This window comes from Schistocerca americana, chromosome 4, assembly GCF_021461395.2.
Source record: "Schistocerca americana isolate TAMUIC-IGC-003095 chromosome 4, iqSchAmer2.1, whole genome shotgun sequence".
Classification (NCBI taxonomy): domain Eukaryota; kingdom Metazoa; phylum Arthropoda; class Insecta; order Orthoptera; family Acrididae; genus Schistocerca; species Schistocerca americana.
In genome coordinates, this window is record NC_060122.1 from 399,151,115 (window position 1) to 399,169,542 (window position 18,428).

The 18,428-nt window shown below is 44.2% G+C and overlaps 1 protein-coding gene across 4 annotated transcripts in view; it reads left to right on the plus strand.

The window, feature by feature from the left end:
- Positions 1 to 560: 560 nt before the first annotated feature.
- LOC124612651 (SPARC-related modular calcium-binding protein 2) overlaps positions 561 to 18,428 on the plus strand; it is a 776,165-nt gene continuing 758,297 nt past the window's right edge. For all 4 annotated transcript variants that reach the window (XM_047140958.1, XM_047140959.1, XM_047140961.1 and 1 more), the window contains exon 1: positions 561 to 746. In XM_047140958.1, the coding sequence (XP_046996914.1) occupies positions 642 to 746 (105 nt within the window). In that variant the 5' untranslated portion in view covers positions 561 to 641. The remainder of the gene's footprint in view (positions 747 to 18,428) is intronic.

Genomic DNA, 18,428 nt, shown 5'->3' on the forward strand with positions numbered 1-18,428 from the left:
TATGTATGGTGGACTATTTCGTGTAGATTCTTATTGATGGAGGAACTTTCGTATTTTGACAGTGTTTTCTCATGCTTTATCCATCTCGTTTGTAAATATTGCGTCGTACTATGTTGCTGTGGCTCGGACGCGTTTCACTGTACAAATGTGCGTCTCTGATGCGCTGCGGCCTGTTGTTTGCTTACTGCTTTGTTTTAGTTTGATGTTCGCGAACTTCGAATCTGTTCCGTTTGTTTCCATTCTCTCTCTTTCTCTCTCTCTGTGTATGTATGTGTGTGTGTGTGTGTGTGTGTGTTTTATTTTGTCTGTCCAATAATACGTTTAGACTGTTGAATTGTGTTGGGTGAATAAAGACGCCTCGTGTTCGTTTAGACGGCGTGACATTGAATATGCTACAAGATTGTTACGTAGATTCTGTGAGCCACCGAAGAAATTCGACCTGCGGGCGCCGATGGCTCCTTGCGTTAACTGCGGGTGTCCGTCGCGACGCGGCGCTGCAGTCGCCGGCCGGCGGGAAGCCCGAGCGCACGCCGGCCGCCGCGGGGCAGTGCGTCGCCGGCGCTCGTGGAGTCTGCGCGGTTCGTGTAGGCACGACTCGCCGCAGCCGCGCTCAGCCGTCAGTCCACACGCGACGCTCCACGATGCCCACCGGAGGTGCTCTGCAGCGACTGGCGGAGGCGCTGCCTCTGGTACTTCTGCTGCTGATGGTTCCGGCCGGCTCCTTCGCTGCACAAGCCACTCCTCAGGTACAGGCCCCTCTACTTCATCAGTTCCTCGGTTAGGTACCAGGTGCCGATCCTCAAGATAAATGCACATCCATTTTCATTCCCTGTGCGGCGCTTTACCTGCGATCAGATCAGGATTTCGTTCCATAGACCCAAAAATCAGATGAGTCTCGTGGGCGTGGGACATGCCAGAAAGTATAACATAAAAAAACCTAGAACATTTGAATATAATACTCACTTCCCTGATGAGGAGATTGTCGAGATTTGTGAATACGTTACAATAAACTGGAACTACTAATATTTACAGAATTAATACACTGTCAGTTTTATGCACTTTTAATAAATTTTGCCATACAAAAAACACCTAATCTTGACTTGTGGCCAACTGCTGTCAGAACTGAAATCCAACAGACATTTTTACTTAAGCTGGTCTAACAGTATCTGCTGCCATATTCGTCTATAAAGTGGGAGCTGAATACTAAAAATTCCTTGAAACTCTGTGTAAAGTGTGCTTTTTCTGAAACCAAGTTTTAGATGGTTGCTGGCAATTTGTTGAAAGTGTGGTGCCTGAATATTGGTCCCCTTTCTCGACCAAAGTTATCACGTATCTTAAAGTAGTCTACGACCCTTCAAAAGAGAGATATAAAGATCAAAACGTCTATACTATCGACAGACAAACTTGGGATGACTCCTCCTCCCTTTCCCATTCCTGCGTGGTGATGTACCATGGTTTGTTACACTGTCGTAAGGTAGCCTAACAAAGTATTAGCAGAGAGATGCAAGGCCAAAAAATGTATATATTGTCGACAGACACTGGTTTGGAATTTCGCTGTCGGGTGTCAAAAGCGTAGTACCGGTTCATGCGACAGTCATGGAACAGTAAAATGCTAGGAGATCTGGTATAGCACTTTGTTTCCAAATTTCTTCTCGTCGGACTTTCACCATTTAATACGAAACGCTGCTACTTAGACATGAAAAATGTTTCCGCTGTTGTTATTATACTTTTTTCCTGATACAAATAACGAAGTAACGCTCATGCATTAATCTCGATTCATGCAACTTTTCTAGTGTCCTCAAATCGGTAGAGATGTACAGTCCTACGAAGAACGTGTACATCCTAGTGTAGCACTTCTCATACTTAAAATAAAAGTTAAAAACCGTCACGATTTTCATTTCAACAAAGTATCAGTCACTGAAAATTTTTATCATATTAACATACATAGAGAAAAAAACATGGAAATTATGCTGCTCTTGACACAGTTGATTTCACATATATCCTGCTTGATCAACTACTTTAATGGCCGTCCATTTTTTCTGTCGGTAACAACTTTATATCTTTGTTGTTAGGCGTTTCGATTGCTACACTATCGTCATCAAGATGAACTCATATTTCTCAAAATCGTTCTTAGAGAAAAGTTGTGTCCCATCTCTTGAAGCAACATATAAGATGGTCAAGAAAATGCTTGTACAAGAAATCGGCAGTTCTTTTCACTAAAAATTGTTATGTACGAGACGGTTTCCACCCCGTAATGATGATATAGCAGTCTATACGCCTTGGGAACAAAATAAAAACTTACATCATATCCAGTCAGAATATCAGTCCGAGTCTTCCCAGTCTGTAATGTATGAAATAGCTCTAAGTTTACATCTCTAACAGTCTATTACGCTGTCAGTTGTTATTCGCCTTTAGCTCATATCTTCATTGTCTGTGTCTGCAGATTTAGAGCTCAGCCTTAATGCGAAACATCGTTTCTGCTGGTCTAAAACGTTTTTATAAAAAAAATTTGTCGGCAATAGATTTTTATTGCAAACGATATCGAAAAATACCAGAATTATTTAGTGAGAATGCAGTGAGGTTCGACGTTTTACCTAATTATACACGGGAATGTGAGCATATTGCCTCTTTCGGTCTTTTTATCAACTGTTACAAGTTTTTGTCAGTAAAGTGTGTAACAAAAGTATGACTAATAAACTTAAACATGGTCCATAGTAGGCTGTAATGCGATTTTTATTTAATAGTGCGATAAGGTAATTTCGACACACATTAAGATAAGACATTACTGCAGTTATCTGTTTTATCTTAATTTGAATCGAAATTAGCTAATCGCACGATTAAATAAAATTCACATTACAGCCTACTACGGACCATGTATACGTTTATTAAGCATCTGGAGGCTGTGGATCTCCGCAAATACAAAATTTTAAAATATGAGTATTAACTGTGCAATTACTTGTTGGGTAAGGCTAGTAATAGATCTTAACAGTAAAGTACACCTGCAACACCTACATTATTTATGTGCATAACATACGGTCACTGTAACAACAATCAGAAACAACACGTCGCTTTATTAACACGACCTGAGACTTTTATTACAGACACGCTTAGAAGTGTCCACTCTCTTCTTGACGAGTCCATCCTTCATACTGCGACACAATTAAGTGAGCGTGGAACTGTGCCACTAACGGGGCCAGTTCGAAAACATTTTTCCACACCAGCAACATATCATTTGGAGACCCTCCCACCCACGCTCAAAGTCGTCAGATACCTTTCCTTGAGTCTTTACACATTTTAACTCGAATTTATTGCTGATGACTGCACTAATTTAAACAAACACGTCACTGGAATAGTCATATGGAAATATTTACTTCAAACACTGAAACACACGAGATTTATTACTCGTTTATCTTTAAACGTTATACACTGAAGAGTCAAAGAAACTGGTATACATATCTAATACCGTGTAGGGCCCCCGCTAGCATGCAGAAGTGCCGCAACACGATGTTTAATGGACTCGGCTAATGTCTGAGGTAGTGCTGGAGGTAACTGACACCGCGAATCCTGCAGGGCTGTCCATAAACCCGTAAGAGTACGAAGGGGTAGAGATCTCTTTTGAACAGCACGTTGCAAGGCATCCCAGATATGCTCAGTAATATTCATGTCTGGATAATTTGGCGGCCAGCTGAAGTATTTAAACTCAGAAGAGTGTCCCTGGAGAAACTCTGTAGCCATTCGGAACGTGTGCGGAGTCGCATTGTCCTTCTGGAATTGTCAGAGTCCGTCGGAATGCACAAAGGACATGAATGGATTTAGGTGATCAGACAGGATGCTTAGGTATGTGTCACCTGTCAGAGTCGTATCTAGACGTGTCAGGGGTCCCACGCCACTCCAACTGCACACGCCCCACACCATACCAGAGCCGCCACCAGCTTGAACAGTCCCCTGCTAACATGCAGGGTCCATGGATTCATGTGGTTGTCTCCCTACCCGTACACGTCCATACGCTCGATACAATTTGAAACGAGACTCGTCCGACCAGGCAACATGTTTCCAACCATCAACAGTCCAATGTCGGTGTTGACGGGCCCAGGTGAGGCGTAAAGCTTTGTGTTGTGCAGTCATCAAGGGTACAGGAGTGGGCCTTCGGCTCCGAAAGCCCATATCGATGATGTTTTGTTGCAGGCCCAGCATTGAAATATGCAGCAATTTGCTGAGAGGTTGCACTTCTGTCACGATGAACAATTTTCTTCAGTCATCGTTGGTCCCGTTCATGCACGATATTTTTCCGGCCACAGCGATGTAGGAGATTTGATGTTTTACCGGATTCCTGATAAACAAGGTACACTCGTGAAATGGTTGCACGGTAAAATCCCCACTTCATCACTATCTCGGAGATACTGTACCCCATCGCTCGTGCACCGACTATAACGCCACCTTCAAATTCACTTAAATCTTGATAACCTGCCATTGTAGCAGCAGTAACCGATCTAACAACTGCGCCAGACACTTTTTGTCGTATACAGCCGTTGGCGACCGCAGCGCCGTATTCTGCCTGTTTACATATCGCTGTATTTGAATACTCATGCCTATACTAGTTTCTTTGGCGCTTCAATGTTTTTCACGAGATAACTGGGAATGTGTGGCTACGACCCACCACTGACTTCAGTTTCAAATATAGTGTTTTCCTAGTTACTGTAAATGTATTTTAAGTGTAGACTCCTCGATTTAATCCCCAGAAAATTATTCCTTTATTTAATCGAAGGCCTACCTTTTCTTTGGGGAATGTGGGACATGCATGATGGGGCACCGGCACATTTTGATGCTAATACGAGGGGCGTTCAGTAAGTAGTACAACTTTTTTTTTTACTGAAAGCAGGTTGTTTTGGCTAAAATACACTATTTTACAACATAATATCTGTTCAATGCGACGTCCTTATGCCACCTTACTGCAGGAGCCTCTATGCCCGCCTGGTATCACACTATTGGCCACATCAGTGGCAACGTCTGGCCTCATCAATAACCTTACCATCATTCACGTACTTTTTCCAGAGGACTGCGTCATTCATTGGACCAACGGATGGAAGTCGGAAGGTGCGAGATCCGGCTGTACACTGGGGTGATGCAAGTCATGGGATACATCTTAATATCCGGTCGGATCGCCTTTTGTCCTGCGTAATGCACCAAACGGACGTGGTATGGACTCAACAAGTCGTTGGAAGTCTCCTGCAGAAATACTGAGCCGTGCTGCGAACAATTGTGGCCCGGTGAAATGGCCTACTGTCAACCATAAAAATTCCTTCGTCTGGGAACGTGAAGTCCATGGATGTCTGCAAATGGTCTCCAAGTAGCCAAACATAACCATTTTCATCCAATGATCGATTCAGTTGGACGAGAGACCGCTTTCCATTCCATGTAAACACAGCCCACATCATTGTGGAGACACCACCAGCTTCCACAGTGCATTGTTGACAACTTGCGTCCAGGACTTCGCGGGGTCTGCGTCACACTCGAACCTTGCCATTTGATCTTACCATTTCAAGTCTGTAATCATCTGACCAGCCGGCCGCTGCGGCAGAGCGGTTGTAGGCCCTTCAGTTTGGAACCACGCGACCGCTACGGTCGTAGGTTCGAATCCTGCCTCGGGTATGGATGTGTGTGGTGTCCTTAGGTTAGTTAGGTTTAAGTAGTTCTAAGTTCTAGGGGACTGATGACCTCAGATGTTAAGTCCCATAGTACTCAGAGCCATTTGAACCATCATCTGACCAGATTATGGAGTTATAGTCGTCTGGGGTCCAGCCGATATGGTTACGAGTCCAGTAGAGGAGCTGCAGGTGATGTGCTGTTACCAAAGGCACTCGCGTCAGTCGTCTGCTGTCGTAGCCCCTAACGATACTTTCGTCATATGTCGTACGTTGATTTCTGCGGTTACTTCACGCAGTGTTGGTTGACTGTCAACACTGACAACTCTGCGCAACCGCCATTGCTGTCGGTCGTTAAGTGAAGGTCATCGGCCATTGCGTTGTCTGGTGAGAGGTAATGCCTTATATTTGGTACTCGCGGCACACTCTGGACACTGTGGATCCCGAAATATTGAATTCCCTAACGATTTCGGAAATGGGATGTCACAAGCGCCTAGCTCCAACTACCATTCCGCATTGGAAGTCTGTTGATTCCCGACATGCTGCCCCATGATGACGTCGGGAACCTTTTCACCATATGTCCGTATTGCTATCCCACCTCTCTGCAGTGTGGTTGAGGAAGAGCAGTCCAATGAAGAGACGTCCAGTTGTGCAGCGAGGTGTTTTGTTTGTTATCCGCCGATCACCTCCCATGATAGTGTCCGCACGTTCTAACACTGAAGGAGTCACAGCCGTGTACGGCCGGACGGCGCGCGGGATGTCTGACAGGTTTGCGCGACCTTGTTGCGATGATGATAGACGCGTCACCCAACGACCCACCGTGCTTTTGTTCATTGCCGTGTCTCCGCAGACATCATGCATGCGCGTATGAATATGAATATCTACGACGCTCTGGTTTTCCACCAAACGAAACTCAGTGACAGCTCCCTGCTGACAATTTGAGGCTATGTTTAGTGCCGACCCAATCGGAATTTCATGTAAATATAGGTGCTAAAGCGGAAATATACCACCAATATCCCATAGTAAATTACGCAATTTTCAGTCGAAATTGGCCGACAAAAAAGTCTTAAATTACTTATAGAATGCCCCTTGTAGAAGACGACACCTAACGCCACAATTTGGTCAGGTCAAACACAGCCTGTACCGCGGTCTGCAAAACGTCGATTCTCTGGGTTTTTATATCTGATATCATGTCAAAAGTGAAGTGTACAGCAGTACCGTTGATATGACTGAAGACGTGGAGCAGCGGATTTTACTCTCTTGGCAAAGCCTTCGAGATGCATTCTTCTTCTTCTTCTTCTTCTTCTTCTTCCTTGGCGTGCGTCGTTCGACTGACTGCGAGGTCGGCATTGTTATATGGGTCGAAGCAATGTCAGTGACAGCGGATGCCCTTCCTGCCACCACCCTCCCACCGGGACGGAATTATTATACCTCAACTGCCAGCGTGTAGAGCAAAGCGAATGTTCAAATGTGTGATCGTTTCCTAAATGTTTACGTATTAACTATCTGAGCGGGTCGTGAGTATCAACGGGGTATTTACCTAGTTGTATTTGGGAAACAGCCTGAAAACCACATCCAACATACCGATCCTCATAGTTAATCCACGAGACGGATTCGATCCGGGGACCGCGTTTCCCCGAATTCCCGAAGCGGCGTGTTAACGCACTCGGCTATCCGGGCGGTACAGTGTAACGAGATGATCCAGGGGTATTTGAAAGAATTCGTATTCACTGCTAAGAAGAGTACAGTATAGCCACAAAAATGAGGATAACATGTGGAGTACCTCATTTAACAAGTATGTTTGTACGGTAAATTGTAACAGGTAACTTGTTGAAGCAGTACTGAACTTCTTATTAAGGTAGTTTGATTGAAATTTGAAGCAAACTACATGAGGAAATTATCAAAAAGTTTACATTTCAAATACATATTCACTAAATACACTCATGCTCATAAATTAAGGATAATTGCAGAATGTGGTGCCACACAACGTGGCACTACACAAAACTGGCGCTAATAGCATAAACACATAGGGAACACACGCGACACAGATCTGTAAGTGCACAGTATTGGTGATAAGTTGAGAAAACCGTCCCGAAACATGTGCTACAAAACGCCACTGTTTCCTGCGCATGTACCCCGACATCAATATGGGATATGATCACCATGCACACGTACACAGACCGCACAACGGGTTGGCATACTCTGGATCAAGTGGTCGAGCGGCTGCTGGGGTATGGCCTCCTATTCTTGCACCAGTGCCTGTCCGAGCTCCTGAAGTGTCGTAGGGGTTTGAAGACGTGCAGCGATACGTTGACCGAGAGCATCCCAGGCGTGCTCGATGCGGTTTAGGTCTGCAGAACAGGCAGGCCACTCCATTCGCCTCATGTCTTCTGTTTCAAGGTACTTCTCCACGATGGAAGTTCGGTGGGGCGTGCGTTATCCATCAGGAGGAAGGTGGGACCCGCTGCACCCCTGAAAAGTCGGATATACTGCTGCAAAATGACTTCCCGATACACCCGAGCTGTTAGAATTCCTCTGTCAAAGACATGCTGGAGTGTACGTGCGCCAATCATAATCCCAACCCACACCGTCAAACCACGACTTCCATACAGGTCCCTTTAAAGGACATTATGGGGTTGGTATCTGGTTCCTGGTTCACATCAGACGAAAACCCGGCGAGAATCACTGTTCATACTATACCTGGACTCGTCCGTGAACATAACCTGGGATCACTATTCCAATGACCATGTACTGTGTTCTTGAAACCAGGCTTTACGAGCTCTCCTGTGACCAGGGGTCAGTGGAATGCACCTAGCAGGTCTCCGGGTGAATAAACCATGTCTGTTCAGTCGTCTGTAGACTGTCTGTCTGGAGACAACTGTTCCGGTAGCTACAGTAAGGTCCCGAGCAGGGCTACCTGCAGTACTCAGTGGCCGTCTGCGGGCACTGACGGTGAGATATCGGTCTTCTTGTGGTGTTGTACTCTGTGGACGTCCTTTACTGTAGCGCCTGGACAAGTTTCCTGTCTGCTGGAATCGTTGCCGTAATCTTGAGATCACACTTTGTGCCACACGGAGGGTCCGTTCTACGACCTGCTGTGTTTGACCAGCCTCCAGTCGCCATAGTATTCTACCCGTTATAACAGCATCAATATGTGTCCTTTGAGCCATTTTCGACACACAGTCACCATTAGCATGTCTGAAAACGTCTGCACACTTACTCGCTGCACCATACTCTGACATGCACCAACACACCTCTGCGTATGTGAACTGCTGCCAGCGCCAACATGCGACGACCGCAGCTCAAATGCACCGCATGGTCATACCCCGCGGTGATTTAAATCCGCAAACCGCCCACCAGAGCATTGTTTCGCCATGTATCAGCATATCCTTAATTTGTGAGCATGAGTGTAGGACAATATATGGCACAGACAGTCAGTGACGACACGTAAACATACATTCGCCTTTATCTGGCAAACAGCTCATTTGAGGACCCATTTCTCCTTGATAATTTTAGCTTCTCTTATCGTATACTTTCAACCACTTCAGTTTTCGCTACTAATTGTGATACATGTTGTGTTCAGACTTTGAACTCAGGCTCCCCTCTCTGCTTGGCGCCCCAGGCGGCCGCTTGTATCGCCGGGGTTTTAAACCAGACCTCGCTACCAACAGTCTTCCATATTTCACAGTATCGTTGCACTGTGGAAGCCTTGTGCGTGTCTAATTTTCAGCCAGCTGTGAGACACCAGGGTGAAACACAAGTTTCCGCACAGGTGCCATGGACATCTGCTTCCGTGCTTCACAAATCAGCGTGAACTGATCCGGAAAAGGTACTTTTTGTTTGGGGTGTGTTAAGGTTTCTTCTGTTTCCGTTGAAGAGAAGAACATACACAGGGAGTGAACAAAAATATTAAAACAATAAAATGACAACATACCATCATGCCTAATACCGGTGCAGGAAAGCCGTTGGCATTCAAAACAGCTTCTAGTCCTCTCAAGAGTGGATAAACACATTATTCATGCAAAATAATGGCAGGTTCACGAAACGAGGATGGGGGGGGGGGGGGGGAGGGAGATAGCTACCACGCACCCTCCCCTCCAAAGCAGATCAAAAAAGCTCAATAATATTGAGAGCTGTCGTGGCCAGGGGAGACGCTACAATTCATCCTCGAGCTCAGAAAACCACTCCTAGATGACGTGAGCTTTGTGAACAGGAGCCCTGCACTCTGGGGACACAGCATTATCTTTGGGGAAGAAAGATTGTACCATGGGATTGACGTGATCAGCCAGAATAGTCACATAATCTCTGAAAGTAATGCGATCTTGCAGAGTAACCATAAACCCATGGAGTAACAAGATATGCCTGCCCAAATCATTATTGAACCCCCCCCCCCCCCCCCTCCTCCCACGTTTCCGTCTTGGGACGTAACCTCCGCCAGAAGTTGGAAACAATGTGCGACAAAAGTCATCCGACCAAATAATATTCTTCCATTGCTCCATAGTTCTCCTTTTATGGCTTCGGTGCCACGTTTTCCCATCATGGGCATTTCCATCACTGATGAGTGGTTCTGCAATTCCAGCTCGTCCTCCAGTTCCCTGCTTCTGGAGATGCTTTTGCGTTGTTTCGGTTCTGACAGAGTCCACGAGCGCTACATTCAATTATGCAGTGACTTTTGCAGCTATCGTAAACGTAGTTTTCATCACAGTCCATTTCAATGACCGTCCGTCAGTGTGACTAGACGCATACTTCGGTCCGCGTTGTGACTTGGCGGAAGACGTTTTTCCGCTTTTTCTGTGTGCGTTACAAATCGTCGACATGGTACCTGTTGAAACACCAAACACTTCGTCTCCCTTGGTTTCGAAAGCACCCGCCATACCAGCAACGAGAATTTGGCCACTCTCGAATTCACTTAGCTTCGAAACAGCTCACTCACAGTTACACAGAACACTGTTCTAACCGCGACAAACACAACGTATTGAGGGCATTGCACAGGTACCTCTCGCGGTCAAATACGTGAGCGCAACCTACAGGCATGGCTAGCATCTGCATTGATGGTCAAGCAACTATTTTTCGCAGTGTTTCCATATTTCTACATCTATATCTACATATATACTCCGCTAGCCACCAATCGATGTGTGGCGGAGGGCACAATGCGCGCCAAAGTCATATTTCCCCCGTCTGTTCCACTCGCCGATCGCGCGAGGGAAAAAGGACTCTCTGAACGCCTCAGTACGAGCTCTAATTTCCCTTAATTTTGAATGGTGATCACTGCGCGATTTTAAAGTTGGTGGCGAAGATCGGATTCCGGAATTTAGTGAGCTCCTTCCGCTTAGTGCGCCGTCTATCTGCAAGTGTGTCCCACTTTAAACTTTCTATGAGATTTGTAACGCTCTTGCAATGGCTAAATGTACCAGTTACGAATCTTGCCGCTCTTCTTTGGACCTTCTCAATCGTTTGAATCAGACCCAACTGGTAAGGGTCCCATACAAGCGAACAATACTCTGAAACTGGACGAACTAACGTATTGTAAGCTGTTTCGTTTGTTGAAGGGCTGCACCGCTTCAGGGTTCTACCAATAAACCGAAATCTAGAGTTCGCCTTGCCCGTTACTTGTGTAATCTGATCATTCCATTTGAGGTCATTTCGAATAGCGGATTTTACCGCTTCCAAAGACTGGGCATTTATTTTGTACTCGTGCATTAACGGGGCTTTTCGCTTTGTTATAAGCAGTATGTGACACTTACTAATATTGAGAGATAAATGCCAGTCATTACACCACGCATTTATTTTCTGCAAATCCTCATTGATTTGTTCACAACTTTCGTGTGATACTACTTTCCTGTAGACTACAGCATCATCGGCAAACAGTCTAATGCCGCTGTCAGTACCATCAACCAGATCGTTTATGAAAATCGTAAAAAGCAGCGGACCTATTACATTGCCCTGGGGCACACCTGAAGTTACGCTTGTTTCTGTTGAAATCACCCCGTTCAGGACGACATACTGCTCCCTGTCTATTATAAAACTATCTATCCAACCGCATATGTCATCGGATAGGCCGTAAGCGCGCACTTTTTGAAGCAAGCGACAGTGCGGAACTGAGTCGAACGCCTTTCGAAAGTCGAGAAATATGGCATCAACCTGGGAGCCGGTATCTAGAGCCTGTTGTATATCATGCACAAAAAGGGCCAGCTGTGTCTCGCATGACCACTGTTTCCTAAAACCGTGCTGGTTTCTGCAGATGAGCTTCTCAGTGTCTAGAAAGGTTATTATATCTGAACACAAAATATGTTCCATGATTCTACAAAAAATCGATGTTAGTGAAATTGGCCAGTAATTATGTGGATCCGATTTTCTACCCTTTTTATAGACTGCTATGACCTGGGCCTTCTTCCAGTCCCGTGGAACTTTCCGCTGTTCCAATGATCTCTGATAGATGATGGATAAGAATGGTGCTATTTTGTAGCGTAATCAACATAAAATCCTACGTGGATACCGCCTGGGCCAGATGCCTTCTTGGCGTCATATATCTTAACTGTTTTACAATCCCAGATACACTAAACACTGTCACCCATCCTTGCGTTTGTTCGATAATTGAAAGAGGGAATGGTGCTTGCAGTCCTCTACCGTAAACGAGCTTTTGAAAGCTAGGTTTAGAATTTCGCCCTTCTGTTTATCATCATTCGTTACATTACCCGTACTGTCAGCAAGAGAAGGTATTGAATTATTTGTAGCGTTCATAGACTTTACATACGACCAATATATTTTGGGGTTATTTTTAGAATCTGCAGATAAAATATTGCTTTCAAATTTGTTAAAAGAATCTCTCATTGACCTTTTGACAGCTGCTTTCATTTCGCATAATTTCTGTTTGTCAGCGAGGCAGTGACTGTGTTTAAAACGACTGGAAAATTCTCTGCTTTCTCAGCAACTTCCTAATATGTTTGTTGTACCAAGGTGGATCCTTTCCCTCTCCTATATTTTTTCTAGGCACATACTTCTCTAGCACATGGTGGACAACACCTTTAAATTCCGACCAAAGATGCTCAATATCTTTGTTTCCCGCGGTGAATGCTTGGAGATGACTATGAAGATATTCATTAATGACACTTTTATTTGCTTTGCCCAAACAAGAAAACTCTATGCTCTTTCTTTGGTTTTTTTGCAACTTCCACTGACATGGAAGCCACAACGGCATTATGGTCCCTAATACCTTGTTCTAGATTAACTTCCTCAAAAAAATCAGGTCTGTTTTCCGTCAAGATACCTAATATGTTCCCGTCTCGAGTTGTTTTCTAACCAATTGCTCAAGGTTGTATGTTGAGAGCGCTCCTAGAATAATTTCACACGAGTCTTTGCTTCTGCCCCCTGTGATAAACGTGTAATTTTCCCAGTCAATGGATACCAGATTAAAGTCTCCACCTATAGCTAATGGCTAATTTGGATATTTATTTCCTATGTACTCTAGACTTTCCCTGAAACTTTCTGCGACGTTTGTTGCGGATGCTGGTGGTCTATAAAAACATTATAATACAATGGTCGATCCTTGTCTGATTGACAGCTTTATTCAGACTATTTCACAGTCCGACCCAGTATCTATCTCAACTGTGTTTAAACAGCTTTTAACTGCAATAATCACACCACCTCCCATAGCATCAGTCCTATCCTTCCTAAACATTGTCCAATCCGACTCCAAAATTTCACTGCTGTTTATGTCTGGTTTCAACCAGATTTCGGTACGTAATACAATTTGGCATTGCTACTTTTTATTTTGGAGAATAATTCGGGGATCTTGCTACAGAAACTTCGACAATTTACTGAGTTTTAGCATATTTAAATCCTTTGGAATGTCCTGTTTAGGCGAACTAACAATTTTTACAGTTGGCACACCCCCATCAGTGTCATGAACTGGTAATTTTTCAGGCGAATGGTTTGTTTCCCGTGGGGAGGAACCTCATTTTAAAAAATCCCCATGTGCACGCCACAAGTACTGTGCTACCCATGTAGCTGCTTCCTGTGTGTAGTGCACCCCTGATCTATCGAGGGGCGTCCTACAACCTTCCACCCCATAGCGTAGGTCGAGGAATTTTTCGTCACAGAGTCGACGTAGCCTCTGGTTTAAATTGCCCACTCGACTCCAAACCAGAAGACCCCGGTCGATGCTGCAGGTCGTTAACTTGGCTTCCACTCCTCGAGAGATGCAGGCCGCCTTCGCCAATTTAGCCAGGTGTCTGTCTAACCCCTGTACCTTTCTGCTAGAGGGTAGTGTTCTGTCTATGGAAATAGGTTCGGGACTACAGAATAGTACCTTATTTATATTTAAAAATAGCCTAAATTCTATTATTTTATTTTCACACAATAATAGACTTTAAGTGTCTCTCATTTCAAATTTTTCAGCGAATGTTCCCACATTCATGTTACTCTTTTTTGTATAAATTCAACTCAGCATGTTCGTCCAGCTGAAAATGGTCACGTTATAATGCAAGTCCCATATAACGTGACATAAAATACCTTATGTTGTAGACTTGTCACCGAACCAAAGCCTGCGACTATCCACGAATCAGTCTTAAGCTTGCAGTGGATGTGGATGGGGAACTATCCTATCATTTGCTTATAGCGATTTGAGAAAATCACTAAAATCCTAAACCCCGATGGTGGGCGATTTAGAGACATCAAGGAAACCCTAAATGCAGATGATAATGGTGGACGACTTAATGACATAACAGAAATTCCAAATCCAGGTAGTGGTGTGGGGTTTGAAACCCACTCGTTCAGTATACTAGCAGGCCACTGCCCCATTCAGTTCGGGCTAAACTTATTTGATCGTTCTATTTCATGTCTCCTCGCGTTGGGCTTCTCAAGGGTTTGTTGGACATGACTGGGCCCAGTTGTGTTTCATGAATGTGTGTTTTTGTAAAATGCAGCAAGCAAATGGTTATTCACTTTATTGTGGACAGAAATCGAGTGACGTGAAGATGTAATCTCGTTCTGAGTTAAGACGATGTACTGGAAGTGATAGCGAGAAACCTTTTGCCTCCTTATGACATTACCTCATATGTCGGACATGCAGATAACTGTGATAAGTGAATTTCAAGGTTGAAATTAAATTTGCATCATTATGGTCTTCCCTATCCTCAGCGGACGACTGTTTTGGGAGAAAATGTGAGAATACAGCACTGATGCCCAGAACAACATCCGAGTGGAGACAGTTTACTGCTGGGAGTTTTCTGGGAAAGTTCCTTGCATCTATCACGAAATTCATGTTCAGAACCCTAGTACGGCATATTCAAGATTGCTGCTCCAGGGTAAGGGATTCTTATGAAGACTACAAATTAATTTATAGACGCGCTGCTAGTATCGTGGCCAAAGCTGTCTAAAAGTGAGACAGCAGTCCCTGGCAGTACTCCCATAGTTGCGCACCCCCGCCCCTTCCGCAATTTAATTTTACGCAGTTTTTGCAAATTTTATAATTTTGTAAGTAAGTTTTAAAAAATGAAACATTGCTTAAAAGAGGAATATTGATAACAAATATTGCACACGATCGACCATGACAGCGGCAAAAGCACTCATTGGAGGGGCTAGTACATTGCACAGACCCTCCACCTTTTCTGACTGCTTCCACGACCGCCATATCTCGCTCCTATCAGTCGGCAGAAATTGGTAAAGATCGTAAACCTTCGGTCAAAAATATTTGCTTCAGTACTAGTTGGCCAATCTTTGATGTTATACAACGCTGTATCGAAGTAACAGCAAGAATTCCATTGTTAAACATGAGCCATATGTGTGAACCAAGCGCACAGTTGCCACAGAAAGCAAGTTAGCTATAGATACTGCGATAATGAATAGCTCTATAGGCAGTTCAGCTTAAGAGGAATGGACATATCTAAAAACGACAATCACAGAAGTTGGGAGGAAAACCATAGGTACAAGGAAGGTAACTGCGGAGAAACCATGAGTAACAGACAAAATATTCAGTTGACCAACGAAATATAAATGACAATTCAGGATTAGGGAACTAAGTCACTTAGGAATGGAATGAGGGCCGGCCGGAGTGGCCGTGCGGTTATAGGCGCTACAGTTTGGAACCGCGTGACCGTTACGGTCGCACGTTCGAATCCTGCCTCACGCATGGATGTGTGTGATGTCCTTAGGTTGGTTAGGTTTAAGTAGTTCTAAGTTCTAGGGGACTGATGACCACAGCAGTTAAGTCCCATAGTACTCAGAGCCATTTGAATGGAATGAGGAGTGCACGGAAGGCGAAATGGGTCCTTGAAAAATGTGAAGAAATCGAAAAAGAAATGATTGTCGGAAGCACTGACTCAGTATAGAAAAGTCAAAACAACCCTCTGTGATATTATAAGTAAGGTCGATAATACGAAGAGTGCAATGGCACTATTAAACGCAAAAGAGAGATCGGAAAGGTGGAAAGAGTATGTTTAAGGCTTGTCTGATGACGTGATAGAAGAAGAAACAGGAGTCGACGGGAAAGGGATAGGGGATCCAGTGTTCGCATCACAATTTAAAAGAACTTCGAACAACTTAAGATCAAATAAGGCAGAAGGGATAGGTGTTATTGCATGGGAATTTCTAAAAACACGGGGGCAAGTGGCAAGAAAACGACTATTCCCTTTGGTGTGTATAATGTATGAGTCTGACGATATACCATCTGACTTTTGGAAAAACATCATCCACACAATTACGAAGATTACAAAAGCTGACAAGTGCAAGAATTATCGCACAATCAGCTTAACAGCTCATGAATTCAAATTGCTGACAAGAATAACACACAGAAGAATGGAAAACTGAGAATCTATTAAATGACGATCAGTTTTGCTGTAGAAAAAATAAGGGCACCAGCCAGGCAGTTCTGACGTTGCGATTGCTAATGGAAGTAAGACTGAAGAAAAATCAAGGCACATTCATAGGATTTGTCGATCTGGAAAAATCGTTCGACAGCGTAAAATGGCGCAAGTCGTTCGAAATTATGAGAAAAATTTGGGTAAGCTGTAGGGAAAGAAGGATAATATATAATCTGTACACGAACCAAGAGGAAACAATAAGAGTGGAAAAAGATTCAAAAGGGTCTAAAACAGCGATGTAGTGTTTCGCGTGTACTACTTAACCTATACATCGAAGAGGCAATGACGGAAATAAAAATAAAGTTTCAAGAGTGGGATTAAAATTCAGGGTGAAATGGTACCGATGACAAGATTTGCGTATGACATTGCTATCCTCGGTGAAAGTGAAGCAGAATTACATGATCAGTTGAATGGAATGAACAGTGTAATGATTGAGAGTGAATCGAAGAAAGACGAAGGTAACGAGAAACAGCAGAAATGAGAACAGTGAGAAACGTAACATCAGAATTGATAATAACGAAGTACGTGAAGTTAATGAATTCTGCTACCCAGGCAGCCAAATAACGATGACGTACGGAGCAAGAAGGACGTAAGAAGCAGACTAGCACTGGCAAAAAGGGCATACCTGTGCCAGAGAAGTCTACTAGTATCAAACGTAGGTCTTAATTTGAGGAAGACATTTCTGAGAATGTGCGTTTGGAACACAACATTGTATGGCAATGAGACATGGATTGTGGGAAAACCGGAGCAGAAAAGAATAGGAGAATTTGAGATATGGGGCTACAAAAGAATGTTGAAAATTTGGTGGACTGATAAGGTAAGGATTGAGGTGGTTTTCTGCAGAATCAACGGGAAAGGAATATAAGGAAACACTGACAAGAAGAAGGGACGGGATGACAGGACGTCAGTTAAGAGATCAAGGCATGACTTCCACGGTACTGGAGGGAGCTGTAGACTGTTGTGGGTAAGACTATAGAGGAAGATAGAGATTGGGATACATCCAGCAAATAATTGAGGACGTAGGTTGCAAGCGCTGCTCTGAGATGAAAAGGTTGGCATAAGAGAGTAATTCGTGATACGGCAGCATCAAACCAGCAGAGATGTCTTTTCGGTAGTAATCGAGTCTTTAGGATAAGAGTTGGACGGAATGGCTTTTTTTTTTCTATAAGGTTTTGCGCTCTCTTCAGCGTCTGCGCCCTTGGTGGGGCCATATCTCTCCATACCTTAAGTGAGGCGCTGAATATAGCTGTTCGGTATAACTCTTACGGAAGTGTAATAGAGGTGGTCAGAGAAGAAAATGGGAATACTTGAAAAAACGAGCGACATTGTCTTGAAATAGTTTAATGTGGAGAACCGGCATCTCTTATGGTCCATCATGTATCTCAGTTAGGAATCGCGAGGCTAAAGTAAGATAGATTATGGCGCGTACCAAGGCATCCATTAATTTTTTCTCTCTCTCTCCACAAAGGAGTAGAGCGATACAGGGAGAGATGTGCCTTCCGCCTTGAAGTTTGCAGTGGCTTGCGGAATATATAGAATGGAGCCGACTGAGGACGATCCAAGGCCGCCAAAGCTTCGGCCTGTCAGCATCCGCCTCATAATAAAAGCTGCTCTTCTGATCTTTCCTGTCATAATACCTGGAGGAATCAGCATGGTGGAGGATTAATGGATGAGTCACAACTTAGGGATGGTCTTCACGGTTAATTCCTCACATTGATAACCATTTCTCCTTTTTTCTTGGAATATCCATGCAGCAGTGTCCTTAGTATAGCTTCTGTGGCCTTTGGAACAGTAGAAGAGCGGTATTAGAAGTTTTGTGACGGCCAGTGAGAAGTACTTTCGTGGATCAACACACAGTGTTCTGTCGTAAGACAAAGCTCCGCTTTTGAATCCAAACTGACGCGCAGTTCTGGCACAGTTTGTCTGT